This window comes from Mytilus galloprovincialis, chromosome 6 (genome assembly GCF_965363235.1).
Source record: "Mytilus galloprovincialis chromosome 6, xbMytGall1.hap1.1, whole genome shotgun sequence".
In the NCBI taxonomy this organism is placed as follows: domain Eukaryota; kingdom Metazoa; phylum Mollusca; class Bivalvia; order Mytilida; family Mytilidae; genus Mytilus; species Mytilus galloprovincialis.
The window spans coordinates 1453341-1475673 of NC_134843.1; the positions used below are offsets into that span (position 1 = coordinate 1453341).

Consider the following 22333-nt stretch of genomic DNA (forward strand, 5'->3'; position numbering starts at 1 on the left):
CATCACTTGGCGTCCATTGTCCTTAATCATCGTTAACTTTTACAAAAATCTTCTCCTCTGAAACTACTGGGCCAAATTTAACCAAACTTAGCCACAATCATCATTGGGGTATATAGTTTTAAAAATGTGTCTGATGACCTGGCCAACCAACCAAGATGGCCGCCATGGCTATAAATAGAACATAGGGGTAAAATGTAGATTTTGGCTTATATCTCTGAAACCAAAGCATTTAGAGCAAATTTGTTTATCAGGTTAAGATCTATCTGTTTTGAAATTATCAAATGAATCGGACAACCCGTTGTTGGGTTGCTGCCCAGATTTGGTAATTTTAAGGAAATTTTGTCATTTTGGTTATTATCTTGAATATTATTGTACATAGAGATAAACTGTAAACAGCAATAATGTTCAGCAAAGTAAGATCTACAAAAAGTCAACATGACCAAAATGGTCAGTTGACCCCTTTAGGAGTTATTGCCCTTTATAGTCAATTTTTCGTAAATTTTTGTTATCTTGTACAAAAATCTTTTCTGAAACTACTAAGACAAATTTAACCAAACTTATCCACAATCATCATTAGGGTATGTAGTTTAAAAGATGTGTTCAATGACCCTGCCTGCGAACCAAGATGGCCGACATGGCTAAAAAATAGTACATAGGGTAAAATGCAGTTTTTGGCTAAAATCTCAGAAACCAAAGCATTTAAAGCAAATCTGATGAGGATACATTAGTTCGTTAGGTCAAAGTCTATCTGCCCTGAAATTTTTAGACCATTCAGGCAACCTGTTGTTGGGTTGCTGCCCTGGAATTGGTAATTTTCAGAAAATTTTGCAGCTTTTGGTTATTATCTTGAATATTATTATAGATAGAGATAAACTGTAAACAGCAATAATGTACAGCAAAGTAACACTTACAAATAAGTCAACATGATCAAAATGGTCAATTAACCCCTTAAGGAATTATTGCCCTTTATAGTCAATATTTAACAATTTTCATAATTTTTTTAATTTTGTAAATTTTTATTCTTTTATGATATGCAGATAGACCAAGGTAAACGACACAGGCTCTTTCATATTTTTTTTAATTTTGTAAATTTTTATTCTTTTATGATATGCACATAGACCAAGGTAAACGACACAGCTCTTTAGAGCCTCTAGTTTTGACATTATATCTGCTCAAAATTTAACAGTTGATTGTCCAGGTTATACTGAAGTCTTCAAAATAAGAGACATCATAGCCATCAAATCAGCTCAATACATATTTTACATTTGTTGTTGAGATTGATGTCCTTTAGTCATAAAACTTCCTCAAGAAAACATTTATACATGTACCTATGGCTGTAAATGTTAAAAAACCACTAGAATTAAAATCAAGTATTGATGACTTGAGATATGTGTTATATTTTGATGTTGCACCTTTTATCCTAGCATGTCCCCAAAATATGATTGTCATAAAATCTTTGTTCAATAGACCACTTATGAGTTAGTTTAATTTCTGTCAAAAACTTAGATTTTAGTGAACATCATAGGAACATTGTCACTAGCCTCCCATGTTGAGCCAGGGGTTGTAAAATATACACGAATCATTCAGCAAATTAAATTCTTATAATTTATAATTACACTTCTGTCATTAGGGAATTGTGTTTAAGTACCGTTGGAATACTCATTATTTCTAGTTTGTCTTATATAATGACAATCACAAATATGCTTGACAGGGTATCCCCTCTATCTGGTAAATAGCATCATAAGGTGCACATAATTGAAGAACTTTTCCAGTGAACGGGCGAAGGACATACATGTAACTTGAAAGTGTGAAATTAATTTTTTGCATGTTTTTTTCCCAGGTTTTACCTATAGCTGCTGATGTACAAGATCCTTTATCTATTAAATCTTTGTTTTTTCCCCTCTAATGTTTTACCTATAGCTGCTGATGTACGAGATCCTTTATCTATCAAATCTTTGTTTTTCCCCCCTAAGGTTTTGCCTATAGCTGCTGATGTACGAGATCCTTTATCTATTAAATCTGCCGTAGATGAATGTGTATCAGAGTTAGGATTACCACATGTCATTATCAACAATGCAGCAGGAAACTTTATCTCACCATCAGAGAAGTTATCAGCCAATGCCTGGAAAACAGTCGTTGATATAGTACTGAACGGATCAGCTTTGGTCTCATTAGAGATTGGTAAAAGGCTTATAGAGGCTGGTCAAGGTAATTATATGAAGCCTGGAAAACAGTCGTTGATATAGTCCTGAATGGATCAGCTTTGGTCTCATTAGAGATTGGTAAAAGGCTTATAGAGGCTGGTCAAGGTAATTATATGAAGCCTGGAAAACAGTCGTTGATATAGTCCTGAATGGATCAGCTTTGGTCTCATTAGAGATTGGTAAAAGGCTTATAGAGGCTGGTCAAGATAATTATAAATGGTAATCACAAACTGTTTGATCTAGTTTTTAATTGTTATAATAACTTTAGACACCAGCAGTTTCCTTGTTTCAGTATCGAATAACAATTATTCTAATGTCTACAGTTTATCTTCCCTTACCACAAAAGTAATCATTAGATTACATAGAAATTATTTTGTTTTGTTCAGCTGTTTGTTGAATTTGAAATTGTCTTGTGCAATCATAGATATGGCACAAAATGTGCACCCGAATATAGCTATCTTGTTTTGTTACCCCCATTGAAGCAATGGTTACATTGGTTACATTGGTTACACACATGGACCTTCAGTAAATGATATGCAATAGTGACTTTATCTGTTGCAAACTGTACATGCATGGCTGTCCATGGGGAATCCAGTAAAAATTTGTAACAAGCCTGGGAAAATCGGGTTACAATGGTTACATGCATGGGAAATCAGGTTACAATGGTACATACATGAAGAATAGGGTAACAATGTAACATGCATGGAGAAATCGGTTACAATGGTTACATGCATTGGGAAGTCATGTAACAATGGTTACATACATGGAAAAGTCAGGTTACAATGGTTACATGCATGGAGAATCAGGTTACAGTGGTTACACGCATGGAGAATCAGGTTACAATGGTTACATACATGGGAAAGTCAGGTTACAATGGTTACACGCATGGAGAATCGGGTTACAATGGTAACATACCTGGGAAAGTCAGGTTACAATGGTTACATACATGGGAAAGTCAGGTTACAATGGTTACATATGGGAAAGTCAGGTTTCAATGGTTACATGCATGGAGAATCAGGTTACAATGGTTACATACATGGGAAAGTCGGGTTACAATGGTTACATGCATGGAGAATCAGGACACAATGGTTACATACATGGGAAAGTGGTTACAATGGTTACATACATGGGAAAGTCATGTTACAATGGTTACATGCATGGAGAATCAGGTTACGATGGTTACACGCATGGAGAATCAGGTTACAATTGGTTACATACATGGGAAAGTCAGGTTACAATGGTTATATACATGGGAAAGTCAGGTTACAATGGTTACATGCATGGAGAATCAGGTTACAATGGTTACATACATGGGAAAGTCAGGTAACAATGGTTACATGCATGGAGAATCAGGTTACAATGGTTACATGCATGGAGAATCAGGTTACAATGGTTACATACATGGGAAAGTCAGGTTACAATGGTTACACACATGGAGAATCAGGTTACAATGGTTACATACCTGGAAAAGTCAGGTTACAATGGTTACATACATGGGAAAGTCAGGTTACAATGGTTACATATATGGGAAAGTCAGGTTACAATGGTTACATGCATGGAGAATCGGGTTACAATGGTTACATACATGGGAGTGTCGGGTTACAATGGTTACATGCATGGAGAATCAGGTTACAATGGTTACATACATGGGAAAGTCGGGTTACAATGGTTACATGCATGGAGAATCAGGACACAATGGTTACATACATGGGAAAGTGGTTACAATGGTTACATACATGGGAAAGTCATGTTACAATGGTTACATGCATGGAGAATCAGGTTACGATGGTTACACGCATGGAGAATCAGGTTACAATTGGTTACATACATGGGAAAGTCAGGTTACAATGGTTACATACATGGGAAAGTCAGGTTACAATGGTTACATGCATGGAGAATCAGGTTACAATGGTTACATACATGGGAAAGTCAGGTTACAATGGTTACATACATGGGAAAGTCAGGTTACAATGGTTACATACATGGGAAAGTCGGGTTACAATGGTTACATGCATGGAGAATCAGGTTACAATGGTTACATACATGGGAAAGTCGGGTTACAATGGTTACATACATGGGAAAGTCAGGTTACAATGGTTACACGCATGGAGAATCAGGTTACAATGGTTACACGCATGGAGAATCAGGTTACAATGGTTACATACATGGGAAAGTCAGGTTACAATGGTTACATACATGGGAAAGTCAGGTTACAATGGTTACATGCATGGAGAATCAGGTTACAATGGTTACATACATGAAGAATAGGGTAACAATGTAACATGCATGGAGAAATCGGTTACAATGGTTACATGCATTGGGAAGTCATGTAACAATGGTTACATACATGTACATGGGAAAGTCAGGTTACAATGGTTACATGCATGGAGAATCAGGTTACAATGGTTACACGCATGGAGAATCAGGTTACAATGGTTACATGAATGGAGAATCAGGTTACAATGGTTACATGCATGGGAAAGTCAGGTTACAATGGTTACATACATGGAAAATTTGGTTACAATGGTTACATACATGGAGAATTTGGTTACAATGGTTACATACATGGGGAATCAGGTTACAATGGTTACATACATGGAGAATTTGGTTATAATGGTTACATACATGGGGATTCAGGTTACAATGGTTACATACATGGAGAATTTGGTTACAATGGTTACATACATGGGGATTCAGGTTACAATGGTTACATACATGGAGAATGAGGGTTACAATGGAAACATGCATGGGGATTCAGGTTACAATGGTTACATACATGGAGAATTTGGTTACAATGGTTACATACATGGGGAATCAGGTTACAATGGTTACATACATACATGGAGAATTTGGTTACAATGGTTACATACATGGGGATTCAGGTTACAATGGTTACATACATGGAGAATTTGGTTACAATGGTTACATACATGGGGATTCAGGTTACAATGGTTACATACATGGAGAATGAGGGTTAAAATGGAAACATGCATGGGGATTCAGGTTACAATGGTTACATACATGGAGAATGAGGGTTACAATGGTTACATACATGGGGATTCAGGTTACAATGGTTACATACATGGGGATTCAGGTTACAATGGTTACATGTATGGGGAATCGGGTTACAATGGTTACATACATGGGAAAGTCAGGTTACAATGGTTACATGCATGGAGAATCAGGTTACAATGGTTACATACATGGGGAATCAGGTTACAATGGTTACATGCATTGGGAAGTCATGTAACAATGGTTACATACATGTACATGGGAAAGTCAGGTTACAATGGTTACATGCATGGAGAATCAGGTTACAATGGTTACACGCATGGAGAATCAGGTTACAATGGTTACATGAATGGAGAATCAGGTTACAATGGTTACATGCATGGGAAAGTCAGGTTACAATGGTTACATACATGGAAAATTTGGTTACAATGGTTACATACATGGAGAATTTGGTTACAATGGTTACATACATGGGGAATCAGGTTACAATGGTTACATACATGGAGAATTTGGTTACAATGGTTACATACATGGGGAATCAGGTTACAATGGTTACATACATACATGGAGAATTTGGTTACAATGGTTACATACATGGGGATTCAGGTTACAATGGTTACATACATGGAGAATTTGGTTACAATGGTTACATTCATGGGGATTCAGGTTACAATGGTTACATACATGGAGAATGAGGGTTAAAATGGAAACATGCATGGAGAATGAGGGTTAAAATGGAAACATGCATGGGGATTCAGGTTACAATGGTTACATACATGGAGAATGAGGGTTACAATGGTTACATACATGGGGATTCAGGTTACAATGGTTACATACATGGGGATTCAGGTTACAATGGTTACATGTATGGGGAATCGGGTTACAATGGTTACATACATGGGAAAGTCAGGTTACAATGGTTACATGCATGGAGAATCAGGTTACAATGGTTACATACATGGGAAAGTCGGGTTACAATGGTTACATACATGGGAAAGTCAGGTTACAATGGAACATGCATGGAGAATCAGGTTACAATGGTTACACGCATGGAGAATCAGGTTACAATGGTTACACGCATGGAGAATCAGGTTACAATGGTTACATGCATGGAGAATCAGGTTACAATGGTTACATGCATGGGAAAGTCAGGTTACAATGGTTACATACATGGAAAATTTGGTTACAATGGTTACATACATGGAGAATTTGGTTACAATGGTTACATACATGGGGAATCAGGTTACAATGGTTACATACATGGAGAATTTGGTTACAATGGTAACATACATGGGGATTCAGGTTACAATGGTTACATACATGGAGAATGAGGGTTACAATTGTTACATACATGGGGATTCAGGTTACAATGGTTACATACATGGAGAATTTGGTTACAATGGTTACATACATGGAGAATTTGGTTACAATGGTTACATACTTTAGTACATGGGGAATCAGGTTACAATGGTTACATACATGGAGAATTTGGTTACAATGGTTACATACATGGGGATTCAGGTTACAATGGTTACATACATGGAGAATGAGGGTTACAATGGTTACATACATGGAGATTCAGGTTACAATTGTTACATACATGGAGAATGAGGGTTACAATTGTTACATACATGGGGATTCAGGTTACAATGGTTACATACATGGAGAATTTGGTTACAATGGTTACATACTTTAGTACATGGGGAATCAGGTTACAATGGTTACATACATGGAGAATTTGGTTACAATGGTTACATACTTTAGTACATGGGGAATCAGGTTACAATGGTTACATACATGGAGAATTTGGTTACAATGGTTACATACTTTAGTACATGGGGATTCAGGTTACAATTGTTACATGCATGGAGAATTTGGTTACAATGGTTACATACATGGGGATTCAGGTTACAATGGTTACATACATGGAGAATTTGGTTACAATGGTTACATACATGGGGATGCAGGTTACAATGGTTACATACATGGAGAATTTGGTTACAATGGTTACATACTTTAGTACATGGGGAATCAGGTTACAATGGTTACATACATGGAGAATTTGGTTACAATGGTTACATACATGGGGATTCAGGTTACAATGGTTACATACATGGAGAATGAGGGTTACAATGGTTACATACATGGGGATTCAGGTTACAATTGTTACATACATGGAGAATGAGGGTTAGAATTGTTACATACATGGGGATTCAGGTTACAATGGTTACATACATGGAGAATACAGGTTACAGTGGTTAATTACATGGTGATTTGTTTATCTTTTGATGTGAACTTCCTTTGATATGAAATAAATTTTAGATTTTATGTTTCTGAGTTATGGGGTTAAATTATCATTAAAAAAAGAGGGATCTTCAAGTTTTCGAACAATAACTCAAGAATGCTATTATTGACTTGCAAGAACTTCTGCTGAATTGTTTATATCAGAGACATATAATATAGAATTATGTCTCAGATCATATCTGCATGAACTCCCTTTAGATTTTCATAAATTTTAGATTTTACGTTTATTGAGTTTCTTCAGGGTTAATTAACCGTGATAATAATTAAAAAAAGGATGATTTCCAAGATTTCGACAAAAACTCAAAAATGCTTTCAGCAGTTCTCACAAAACTTTGGTGAATTGTTTATCATCTATTGATGTAAGCTCCTTTTAGAATTGTTTTAATTTAAGATTTTACATATCTATTCATTGAAAAAAGGGGAATTTCCCAGTTTTAGGACAATAACTCAAAAGAATTTAAGGGTTCCATGGAACATAGTGTCTCGCCTACTTTATGAATGTAATTAATGTTTAGAGAACTTTAACAAGCAATTTTGTAGTGTCTGGACCATAACTTGTGTGTTATTGTATGGATCTCTCTGAAATTGTACCACAAGATTCCATATCACAATGGGAAGACTGGGTATGAGTTTGTCTCAACATACTATAAATGTGCTTTTCAAGGTCATAACTTAAAAGTCTGTTATTGTCCCGACATATTTTATACTTTATGATAAATCTGTTTGAAAAGTCTTATGCACGTACAATCTGAACTGACTTGGTGTCTTCTGTGAGTAAAATAAAAAAAAAAATTCTGCGACAGACCTCAGAGACTAAGTATAACACAGTAGTCTCAGGACCAACTTAGTCAAGTTGTTAAACTCTCTTAGTAGAAGGACTTTGTTAATGTTCATGTCAAGACCAATTACGGAATCACATTTAGCCTGGGAACATTCTTTTGAATAATTCAGTGTTTTATCTGAATTCATAAATGTTAATTGATTATGATGGTGTTTTTTTTGTGTTGACAATGATCATCCAAAAAAAATTAACAATATGCTGGTTATTAATCTTGAACAGTAAAAAAACCTGAAACAACATCTTCTACTCATTATTTTAGTCTAACTTTTTTTATATAATGCTATTCAATTTTTAAACTTGCCTTAAAATTAATGAATTAATAAACATCTTCCCCAATGTAACATTATATCAATTTGTTTATTACTTATAATTTAAACTCTGTTTATAACCTACAGTCCAAACTCTGTTTATTACATATTATTTAAACTCTGGGTATAACTTACAATCTTAACCTTGTTTATTACTTATAATTCAAACTCAGATTAATACCTAATTTATAAATGTTTACATGAACTTACATATTGTCTATTCTAGAGACATATAATATATGCATTATATATGTTTCTGTCATTTCATATTTCATATTTGCATGGCATATATCTATATACTTATTTGTTTCAAATGGAAAGTTGTAAATTTCTTCAACATGCATGACATGTTCAAATGTAAATCAAATAGGTTAGAAAAATAAATATAATTAATATCAAAATTATTGAATTAAAATTAGAGTGTGTCCTTGTATTCATGTACGTATTTATTGAAGAAAAAACTTTGTATTAAAATGAACCCTAAAAAAAGGTTAGTCCTAAAATAAAACCATTCCCTTTATACTGAAAGGTTTAAAGACATTATGATGAAATTTTAAATTTGTTTAACTTATATCAAAACTATAAATATGTTATACACATGTGAAATTCAACAAGAATAAACAGATTGTTGAAGAAGTGGTTGATAAGATAATCAATGTCTTTGCCTCTCTGTAATTGTTAATTTTTATAAGGATAGTGATCCGGCGGCGGCGGCGTTAGCTAAGTGCTTAAAAGCTTAATATTTTAGAAGGTGGAAGACCTGGAAGCGTCATACTTGGTATATAGATGCCTCATGTTAGGAAGTTTCCGTCAGTGACATGTCCAATGTTCTTGACCTCATTTTCATGGTTCAGTGGTTATAGTTAAGTTGTTGTGGTTTGGTCTGTATTACTTATGCTGTATGTATTAGGTCTACTATTTGGTGTATAGAATGATTGTATGGTGTACATGTCTAGCAGACAGGTGTCATCTGACCTTGACCTCATTTTCATGGCTCAGTGGTCAAAGTTAGTTTTTAATTGAGTTTTGGTATTTTTTTTCTAATGCTATATGCAATAGATTAACTAGATTTGGTGTATGAAATATTTTATGATTTATATGTCAGTAGCGCAGGTTTTATTTGACCTTGACCTTATTTTCACAGTTCATTGCTCAGTGTTAAGTTTTTGTGTTTTGGTCTGTTTTTCTTTAAATATAAGCAATAGGTCAACTATATTTGTTATATGGTAGAATTGTTAGCTGTAAGCTGAAAGTTAAGAAGACCGCATTAAATAATTTTAATTTATAGCATTATGAATGCAATCTCCTTTAAGAATGCAGGAAAGAAAGTCACAGGATTCTATTTTGGAAATTTTAGAAGAAACTGGGACTTCAGAGGCGGATTTAGAGGGGTTTTCAGGGGCCAGGGCCCCACTTTTCTGGGATAAAAATGGTTGATGATATAGGGAATCACTGATGCATGACTGGAGTGGGCCCATCTTAGGCAGTCAGTGGGCCCCACATATGAAAATGTCTGGATCCGACACTTTTAAACATAGCTGGTTAAACATGATGGGACTTGGGAATGTTTTGGTAGTAATTGGTGCTTACAAATACAGCAAAGGACTTGTCTTGTTGCACTAGAAACAAAGTTTTAAAACTAATTACCATAAATCAGTGTTTTAGAAGCACAGAGTGCATATATGAAAACATTTGAGAAAGATCTGAGAGTCCTTGTTCAAATTGCTCAATTGGTGAAGTTGAAGATGAGCTTTATTTTTTGTTAGAATGCCCTCGTTTTGATATTCAGAGGGAAGATTTTTTTTAAATACATTTCTCACAATTGTTATAATTTAAAAAATTTAAATAAATCTTATAAATTGTTATGGCTCTTACCCAAGAAAATTTAACTCTTATGGAAAAATTATATTTGTGACCGTTTTGAATTAAGGGGATCAGGTATACATATTGAATATAAGTCAAGTACTAGTAAACGATTTGAGAATGAATGCATATAATATAATTTCATTCTTTTAATTATTCACAATATATATGTGGTTTTGGTTCTGCTTCTGCCCAATGCTTATATATATACTAAATATATATTTACATTTGACTATTATTGTTGTTGTTACCAATTATGTAAATCAATTGTATCTGATTTTATGCCCTTTATGGGCCCTGTAATTTGGGAAATAAAAATATTCTATACTATTCTATTCTATTATATTGTATTCTATGATGTAAGAAAAGATAAGCATATAAAACCATAAATAAAAAGTTTGGTATTTACAGATATTATGACTTTGTAATTAAATTACTTTATAATCAGCACATTACACATGACTGATGACTTTGTGCAAATTGCAAATTATCATGTTCAATCAACCATATCAGAGACATAAATACACACTGACCATATCGAATAAACAATTGAAAATTTAATGGTCATGATGGTAGTTATTGACTTCACTGAATGGCTTGGGGTACAAATAAGGCATCCCCCTAAAGTAACATAAAATCCAAATTTGTTAGCATTTAATTGCAAGTTTTTTCCGTTCTCTAACATTAGTTTGCCTCAACCAAATGTTATGAAACTTATACACAATGCTTATTACCACAAAATACAGGCTTGGGCACAGGACATTTTAGCAAGAGAAAAAAAAGACTACTAGGGAATATTTTAGCGCCTACATAAGAGCCCATTTTAGCGTGTGATTACTCTGTTCTCCTGTATTTTGGATAGTCCATTTTAGCGAAAGCTGACCCTGGTTGAATAATACTAGCCTCACTATAACCATGAACAATAATTTATACTGGTTTAATGTTTAAGTTGTTTATATGTTCATCATGGAAATACAATAAGAGATGTATCGAATTCGCAGATTATCTCTTAGAAGAAACTGGGAAGAACTGAAGATTCTATATTCCCACTTAAGCTTTGGGCAGTGTAATTCAAAGCAACCAATTAATGGTCCAGAGTCTTTCCATGCCCATTATAATGAGCAATTTTATAGTTGTCACCCAGCTATTTATATTTTCCTTGATACTATTATTAAATTTCAAACAACAACATATTTAAAATTACAAAGTATACAGGAATGTGCACCACATTCTAGACATGATAAAGAGAAAGAACAGTTCTGTATGCAATTCTATGAATATTATTGTACAGGGAGTATATTCATGCAGAGCCCATTATGTACTTTCTCATAGGATATATAAATATCAGGGTAGAACAGACTTTTAACATTTGATTTAACCTTTTAGACTTTTAGTGCTGTATTTAATCTGGAATATAAATTACAGCCTAGAACAGACTTTTAACATTTGAATTAATCTTTTAGACTATTAGTGCTGTATTTTAATGGAGAAGATGTGTTTTATAGTGCTGTCTTGAGTCTATTCAAGTTTTTTATTGATCATACATTATTTATTAGAATTTCTCTAAAATGGTCATTGACATTTTTAATTTTCACTAAAATGGGTTAAACATCTGGTGCTTAAAAGGCTTCTTCTTTGGCGCTAAAACATCAGATTCCCTGTGCTGTGGTTTCATATATATGTTTTCAACCTGTATACATGGTATACATGTATTGGTCTTAGGACACATCTTAATTAGTCTTAAGAAAGTCTCCTAAGATAAGATATGTTTGAATTTTGGGGTCTTAGGATAGTTGTAACAGTTACGATGTCCCAAGTCAAAATAAAAACAACAAATGAGGCATAAACTAAATAATAAAAAAACTAAAACAATATTAAACTATTATAACAAATGAATTAAATAAACAAAGTATTCCTCAATTTTTGTTAAAGATTTAATTGTGTTAAATTATTTCAGTAAATTTCAAACAAATTTGATGAATAAGATACTTCTAGCTATCAACAAAGATTGTATATAAGTAATTAGTTTGAGTTTTGGGAATAATAAGGAATATTACTAGGACTTTGTCTGGGTGTTCTAGAACCAACCACATATCTTAATATATTGATCACATGGTTATTTAAACTTTACAAATTTCACGGACTTTTTGCCATCTGGTCAAAAGATTTAGTATATATTTTGTTTTGTTAAAAAAATATTTTTACTGTTTCATTTTATGTATTCTACTCATTTCGCTATCTATGTTATTTGTAAATTGATGTGTATTTGTCTCAGTAAACAAACAGAAAGTCACAGAACAAAATGTCACAGGACATAAAGTCACAAAGATAGGACAACAAGTCACATGACAAAAGGTCACAAATAATTTGTTGCCAATTGTTTGAATATGTAAGTGATGTATTCACTTTTTAATTCATATATTCATATTAAAGTTTAGGAAATGTGTCATTATACTTGAAAAATGATTATTTATTTAATAAAAATCATGCAAAGGATATATTTATTGGCACAATGAAGCCACTTTCACATTTTGTTTTTTTAACAATTATTTAATCATCTTTGATATTTTTTGGATAAATTTTGTTTAAAAGTTGGTTTATATACAATAGTTACAAAAAAAATACCAAAATATTTTTGTAGAAATAAGCGTTTTTTATTCAAAGAAAATAGCCAGAAAAAAATAATTGTGACTTTTTGTCCTGTCACTTATTGTCCGTGACTTTTTGTCCTGTGACTTTCTGTCCTACATTCGTTGTCGCTCCTGTTATGCAGGAAATCGGTGCCAGGAAATTTGCGTCTGAGTGTATTTTGAATAAACAGTTTAAACAGTACATAGATATTGCGGTGGAATATCAAATTTGTATAAATGCTCATTAATTTTTGTTATCGCTCATTATTTTTTTTTACCATATTGAAAAATTTTCTTAGCTCTCAGAATAAAGTGACTCTTAATTGCATTATGAAAAGAAACTAGTAAATGAAAAATTTTCTTGCTTTTTAAAACAATTGAAAATCAAGTATGTTATCGTCAGTTTGGCTAATATCTGCCAAAATTTGTCTTCAGAAAAAATAATTACACTTCTACCATGTCTATAGATTGTGACATTTTTATGGTCTATTAATAAAATCATTTTTTTTTTCTCTGTGTATTATATTGTCGAAACTGCTGGACTGGATATATACACATTGATAATGAAAATGTATTAAATTTTAAACATGCAAAGGATATATTTATTGGCAAAATGAACCAATTTAAGTACCAAGTCACTTTGGCATTTTTTTTCCATATAAACAATTATTTGATAATTATTAATCACATTTATTAAATACATTTTAATTACAAAGTTGCTTCATATATTAAACTTCGAGGCAAATAAAAAAAAAAATTTGAAGTGTTTTCTTATTTAAAGAAAAATAATCTCAAAACTGAATTGTGACTTTTTGTCCTGTGATTTTTTTGTCCTTGAAATTTTGAGCTGTGACTCTCTGTCCTACATTCATATAATCTTGTATACATTTGCCAAGAATATTTCACTTAAAACCAGACCTTTTAAATAAAGTTAATACATTGTAATAACTGCAGGGACTTGAATGAATTAGACTATTTAAAGATACTTGTCTAGTAGTCTCAGATATATATGACAATACAAAATATTATCAAATTTTGCTGTAATAAATATATGTGGAATATATTTATTCAATAGAGAAATAATGAATTGCCTAAATTATATTTAAAATAAGTCCTAAAGATATTATCTTAAACATTTGTTAAACAATGTTAAATGCAGATCTGTCTCTCTTAGTATAAACAATTTTGAATTTAGAAAATTGATTTTAGAAACACCTTTTCAATAGAAAAAGACAGGTATTGTGAAAGTTTGCATTATATATGAAGATGACATTCATTTAATCTTCAGTTGTCAAAAAGTACTTGTAAAAAATAACATAAATTGATAGAAGTTAAAAAAAAAAAATTTAACATCAAAACAAAGTCACAAGACATTTAAAAAAAAAATGTTATAAGGCTATATGTGTTTTATATGTCTCTGGTTCAACTAGTTGTATTATTTCATTTTATTTTTAGAATTTTTTGGTCATAATCACAGTAATTAAATTTGACAAACACATATTTTACCTGAGACACTTTACCTGTAGGTTATGTAATTTTAACACTTCAATGCAGTCATGATTTCCCTTTATCCTTGACTAGTTTTTGATTAATACCTTGTGTATTAATTAGCAACAGGGAGTATAATGATGGACACATAGGGCCATCATGGTGGACATAGTTTTATAGCCACCAATAAAAAGATAAAGTCACAAGTATTTTAACCATTGTAACCTGACTTCCAAATGAATGTAACCATTGTAACCTGATTCCCCAGGCATGTATGTAACCATTGTAACCTGATTCTCCATGCATGTAACCATTGTAATCCGACTTTCCCATGTATGTAACCATTGTAACCTGATTCTCCATGCATGTAACCATTGAAACCTGATTTTCCCATACATGTAACCATTGTAACCTATTTCTCAATGTATGTAACCATTGTAACCAAATTCTCCATGTATGTAACCATTGTAACCCGATTCCCCATGTATGTAACCATTGTAACCTGATTCTCCATGCATGTATTGACATTGTAAACTGATTTTCCCATACATGTAACCATTGTTACCTATTTCTCCATGCATGTAACCATTGTAACCAAATTCTCCATGTATGTAAACATTGTAACCCGATTCCCCAGGTATGTAACCATTGTAACCTGATTCTCCATGCATGTAACCATTGTAACCTGATTTTCCCATGCATGTAACCATTGAAACCTATTTCTCCATGCATGTAACCATTGTAACCTATTTCTCCATGCATGTAACCATTGTAACCAAATTCTCCATGTGTGTAACCATTGTAACCCGATTCCCCATGTATGTAACCATTGTAACCTGATTCTCCATGCATGTAACCATTGTAACCCTCATTCTCCATGTATGTAACCATTGTAACCTGATTTTCCCATACATGTAACCATTGTAACCTATTTCTCCATGCATGTAACCATTGTAACAAAATTCTCCATGTATGTAACCATTGTAACCTGACTTTCCCATGCATGTAACCATTGTAACCTGACTTTCCCATGTATGTAACCATCGTAACCTGATTCTCCATGTATGTAACCATTGTAACACGACTTCCCCATGCATGTAACCACTGTAACCTGATTCCCTTTACATGTAACCATTGTAACCTGATTATCCATGCATGTAACCATTGTAACCCTAAATCATTGTAACCTAAATAACTTATGTAACCTCACAGCCATGAATAATGGGGTTGCCATGGTAACAAGATGGCTAAAAGGGATTCTTGCATGTGTGTAACCAGTGTAACCAATGTAACCATTAGGTCAATGGAGGTTACAAATGTACCAGGATTTGAGAATTTCTGAATATGATGATTTATGATAGTTTGTATGAGTGTAACCAATGTAACCAATGTAACCATTATGTCAATGGGGGTTACAAAACAAGGTAACTGAATTATGGTGCACATTTTGTGCCTTATATGTGCAATCAAGGTCATATTTTAAAGATCAATGTCACAACAGATAGAAGCACCATTAGTTAATGGTACAAGAATCACATCTTTGTTTCCTTGCACTTACATTGTATATCCTCCCTGTAGTTAACTTGGTAAACTTGAATGCCACATAATACATAGATTAAAAATAGGAGGCACAGAATGTTGTTTTAAGGTCAAAGTAAAAAAGGTTTAGACTCCTGGCCCTCTTTTTATATTAATATGTTGGGTCCATATTCTTCAAACAATATTAAACCATGACTAGAAGGAGTGAGATGTCCTTGATATAAAAATAAAACTCCACCATACTACTATACAAATACAAATACAAATACAAATATTTTTATTGGCACAAACTCATTAAACAATAAATGGTTAAGACCTATGGCAGTACATACAACTATAATAATTGACATGGTAGAATGAAAGGTTCAATGATAACATATCATCATGACATGCTATAATAAAAAGTTACATATTGATGTATCATATAAGTTCACTATTTCTTATATTTAGACACTCTGATATGAAAGAGGAAGACAGGCTAAGTAATAATGCTGAGCTATAGGTCACATAGTCTATTTCGAAACTAGTAGTGAAGGTTATTACAATTTGCAAGCTACTCCTATCTATCCTGCTTCAGTTTTAATTACATCAAACTGAGCTGAAGGCAGATATGATTATTATTGTCCACAGTTTAAGTTGGTTGTAATGAGTAAAGTGTTTATTTTTAGGTGCTGCATTCCTTGCTATAACCACAATATATGCCACCAGTGGCTCTGGTTTTGTTTATTTTTAGGTGCTGCATTCCTTGCAATAACAACGATTTATGCCACCAGTGGTTCTGGTTTTGTAACACCAAGTGCCGCTGCAAAGGCTGGAGTAGAATGCTTGACAAAGTAAGAAAATTAAGAAAATGCAACCAATTATTTATGAGGTTAAACAACAAAATAGAATCATATTTAAAAGTCCTATGGATAAAACTACTGATTTTTTTTTTATAAGATTAAAAGATAACATGAGATGCAATCTAAACCATCTGGTACTGACTATCCATGAACATTTCCAGAAAGGAGTAGGGGCATTAAGGCCTGGTTTTTTCCCCAAGAAAATAAAATGTTTGTTAACTATTTCAAATTGACACATAGTGTTAAGAAATGCATAGGGTCAAGAAATATAAATGATAAACATAAAGATTTTTATCTGATGACGTCACAATTAAACCATAATATGTACTGCTTTCACAAAAACGATGAAAAATACAGAATTTATGCAGTTTTCTATCTTTATTTCCATTGTGGAAACATCCTGCGCAGCCAAGAAACAAAAAATTAATTTAACAGAAGCTTTGTTCTAACTATTGACATAATCTCACCAAATATAAAGTTGTTTCTTGGGTGCGCACATCCTTTTTTAATCTAAAATATACTTCAAATTTGATGAAAAACAAGGAAAATCACAAAATTTTGGAAAATATGCAAATTAAGTCATGATTTGTTGCCATGGTAACTTGTTCAATGACAAATTTGTTTTGTTTTTTCTGAATACCTTGTACCTTAGTCAAGTTTTCAGCAATTTAAGAATATGTATAACTTTTAAATTTGCAGTAATTTTGGGGCAAAATAAGGGTCTTATTGCCCCTACTCCTTTATCAATAAAATACTGGTATAAGCTGTTTGGTGTCTGGGCTTGTGGTATCATTCTAATATTTAAATAATTGATTGCCATGCATATCTTTTGTATCCAGCTGATGTGAAATTTATGCCACCAATCCTAAAATATAAGCTTCAGAACTCCTGTTTGGATTGCATACAGCAAAATCATAAAAGGTGTAGGAAAACACAATCTTGTACAATGTCCTGAGTAAATATGTGCATTCTCAATGTGTAAACATTAAGTCAGGTGTCAAACCAATAGAAAGCAAAATGATATAAATTTCCTAAATACCAGATGTACCGGTACTCTCTAATTGGAAACATAATAACACAGAAAGTAAATTTCCTAAATACCAGATGTACCGGTACACTCTAATTGGAAACATAATAACACAGAAAGTAAATTTCCTAAATACCAGATGTACCGGTACACTCTAATTGGAAACATAATAACACAGAAAGTAAATTTCCTAAATACCAGATGTACCCGTACACTCTAATTGGAAACATAATAACACAGAAAGTAAATTTCCTAAATACCAGATGTACCCGTACTCTCTAATTGGAAACATAATAACACAGAAAGTAAATTTCCTAAATACCAGATGTACCGGTACTCTCTAATTGGAAACATAATAACACAGAAAGTAAATTTCCTAAATACCAGATGTACCCGTACACTCTAATTGGAAACATAATAACACAGAAAGTAAATTTCCTAAATACCAGATGTACCCGTACACTCTAATTGGAAACATAATAACACAGAAAGTAAATTTCCTAAATACCAGATGTACCGGTACTCTCTAATTGGAAACATAATAACACAGAAAGTAAATTTCCTAAATACCAGATGTACCCGTACACTCTAATTGGAAACATAATAACACAGAAAGTAAATTTCCTAAATACCAGATGTACCGGTACACTCTAATTGGAAACATAATAACACAGAAAGTAAATTTCCTAAATACCAGATGTACCGGTACACTCTAATTGGAAACATAATAACACAGAAAGTAAATTTCCTAAATACCAGATGTACCCGTACACTCTAATTGGAAACATAATAACACAGAAAGTAAATTTCCTAAATACCAGATGTACCGGTACACTCTAATTGGAAACATAATAACACAGAAAGTAAATTTCCTAAATACCAGATGTACCGGTACACTCTAATTGGAAACATAATAACACAGAAAGTAAATTTCCTAAATACCAGATGTACCCGTACACTCTAATTGGAAACATAATAACACAGAAAGTAAATTTCCTAAATACCAGATGTACCGGTACACTCTAATTGGAAACATAATAACACAGAAAGAAATATAATAAATTTTACTTTCTACTTTTAACTGCTTACAACTCTAAATAACAAGAACATTTTTTGTAGGTCCCTAGCTGCAGAGTGGGGAAGATATGGGATAAGATTTAACTGTATAGCACCAGGACCAATAGAAACAAAGGTAATTTAATTGTATAACACCAGGACCAATAGAAACAAAGGTAAAACACAGATAAGATTTAACTGTATAACACCAGGACCAATAGAAACAAAGGTAAAACACAGATAAGATTTAACTGTATAGCACCAGGACCAATAGAAACAAAGGTAAAACACAGATAAGATTTAACTGTATAGCACCAGGACCAATAGAAACAAAGGTAATTTAATTGTATAACACCAGGACCAATAGAAACAAAGGTAAAACACAGATAAGATTTAACTGTATAACACTAGGACCAATAGAAACAAAGGTAAAACACAGATAAGATTTAACTGTATAGCACCAGGACCAATAGAAACAAAGGTAAAACACAGATAAGATTTAACTGTATAACACCAGGACCAATAGAAACAAAGGTAAAACACAGATAAGATTTAACTGTATAACACCAGGACCAATAGAAACAAAGGTAAAACACAGATAAGATTTAACTGTATAGCACCAGGACCAATAGAAACAAAGGTAAAACACAGATAAGATTTAACTGTATAGCACCAGGACTAATAGAAACAAAGGTAAAACATACATATTTCTTAGTGATTTAACTGTATAGCACCAGGACCAATAGAAACAAAGGTAAAACACAGATATTTATTAGTGATTTGTTTTTTTAAAGATCAACTGGTCAGATTTGTAATATACACAGATAATATGTAGAATTTATTTGGTTGCTGAAAGTTAATGAGGTTGCCAATAAATTTTAAAAGTCCATTTGATACATTACAGGGAGCTTTTGGAAGGTTAGACCCTACAGGACAATTTAAGGAGAAGTTATATGATGTTCTACCTGTAGGCAGATTAGGAGAGGTCCCTGAAATAGCCAATCTGGCAACATATATGGTCAGTGACTATGCTAGCTGGATGACAGGAGAGGTATGAGTACTGTATTCTATATACTTTTGCAGTTATTTCTAATCACAATATTGACACAAAGAAACATATTATAATTTACATGCTAAAATTTGAATTACCAATGGGTTTTCATATAAGTACAAAATGGAAAGGAATTCTGTGATGTTGAAACTTGATTGATAAAATAATACTTACAAATCTGACAACTTTCAAATACCATTATAATTTATTTAAAAGCAAAGTATATGAAAAAAAATATATCATTTATAATTAAAACCCTCTAACTTTCTTATTTTAAAATTTCTATGTTATTAGTACTTAACATTGGCAGGTTGTAAAGAAATATGAACATTTTTACAGAAAGAGGGGGAAATTATTGTGACAACTGAGGACAATTCACTTCATATTTTTAGTATATAAAAGATTTAAAAACTCAAGGAATGAGGAATTATTTAAACTAGGCAGCAAAATGTGTCAGAATTGCTAATATCATACATTTTGAGATCCCACTGCAATATGTACACAGTAATCAAAATCACAGGCACTTGTCTCAGAAAAAAAAATTCCTATATAGCTTAATATAACATATTGTAATATTAAGGTATATAGGAAATTTTTTTCTGAGACAAGTGCCTGTGATCAAAATAGATAAAGCTGTGTTTAAATCTGATTGTATTAGATTTACACTTAATGCACAATTCTCCATTTTCAGGTCTTTTAACTTTGTTTTATATTACGATGATCTGTAAATATGAGTGAAACTACTATAAAATTGCCATTTGCAAATAGTATAAGATTATCACTTCTTTTACAGGTCGTTAAATTTGATGGTGGAGAATATGTTAGTAGAGCTGGCGAGTTCAATGACCTAAAGGTCGTCACTAAAGAACAATGGGACATGCTAGAAGCCATGATCAGAAAGGCAAAGTCAGAATAATTATTAAAATAAGAATGTGACACTCTGTACTACTGATTCGGTTCATGCAAAAGAGCTGTGGAAGCTGAATAAACAACCATGCATGAAATATTTCAATTATAGAATTATTGAAGCATAAGAACACAATGAATGTAAAGATTGAATTATTTGTTTTGATTTGGAAGATCTTGTTTTCAAAAAACAAGAATATTTATTAAGTTAAAAACAATTATTTACGTATGACATGTTTGCCAAAGTGAAACCAGAACCTCATATAGAGAGAGGCCTGTGATATTTATAAATGTAGTTTTGTATATTTGAATTGATAATTTATATTAAAAATATTACAATGTTGTACCATGTCATTTAATCAAAAACAATCGTGAATCATTGCATTCATCCAATCCTAATCAAAATTATATCTGTTTGTCTGGGCATACATCTAATTTCTATCAAGGTTTTAATGTTCTGTAATGACTTCCAATCCTCATCAATCCAAAGATACCTGACGGTATCATAAACCCAATCATTAATATTATATAATTCTTGGTCAGGCTATATTGATCTTTCACCAAACACTAGTTCTTGGTCTACCACAACCGAATTTGTTAATGCTTGGTTGTTAACAAACTATAATATTGTATAATTCTTGGTCAGGCTATACACTTAACGAACATTGAACACCTAGGGTATTTTGGTCAGGTTTTTATATACCTTAAATCATCATTAAACATATAATACTTTGTTCATGTCATACACCAATCATCATCATTAAACATATAATACTTTGTTCATGTCATACACCAATCATCATCATTAAACATATAATACTTTGTTCATGTCATACACCAATCATCATCATTAAACATCAAAGGGTCAAGAAATGAACAAAGTGGGCAGTTAAAAATCAGAAGCACAATTAAAACAGAGAACACCATGACCAAAAAGCAAATAAATGATGCAAAACAGATAACAAAACTGAAGATCACCATAATGCTCAAGAAGGGTTAGCAATTCCTTCTCTGCTAGTAGCACCCATTGTTCTATTTATTGTGGTGATAAGTCTCATTTGGCTATGTCACAAACAATATGATCGTACTTAAATTCAATAACATTAAACCAAATCATAAAAGCTGTCATATAAGGATGACTTGATACAATAGCTTCCATTTGAACACTAACCCTCTATCAAAAAAATGTTAAAAGGAGAAGCAAGTCCTTGGATACATCAATTTAGAGGTATATACTTCTTATGCAGGCGCTTCTGGAATAT

At 32.6% G+C, this 22333-nt stretch overlaps 1 protein-coding gene across 2 annotated transcripts in view; it reads left to right on the forward strand.

The window, feature by feature from the left end:
• Positions 1 to 21415, forward strand: part of LOC143078669 (2,4-dienoyl-CoA reductase [(3E)-enoyl-CoA-producing], mitochondrial-like) — a 27473-nt gene extending 6058 nt beyond the window's left edge. For both annotated transcript variants that reach the window (XM_076253546.1, XM_076253547.1), the window contains exons 4-8: positions 1974 to 2208; positions 16923 to 17022; positions 19178 to 19250; positions 20019 to 20165; positions 20959 to 21415. In XM_076253546.1, coding sequence (XP_076109661.1) covers positions 1974 to 2208; positions 16923 to 17022; positions 19178 to 19250; positions 20019 to 20165; positions 20959 to 21081 — 678 coding nt within the window. In that variant the 3' untranslated portion in view covers positions 21082 to 21415. The remainder of the gene's footprint in view (positions 1 to 1973; positions 2209 to 16922; positions 17023 to 19177; positions 19251 to 20018; positions 20166 to 20958) is intronic.
• The last annotated feature ends 918 nt before the right edge of the window (positions 21416 to 22333 follow it).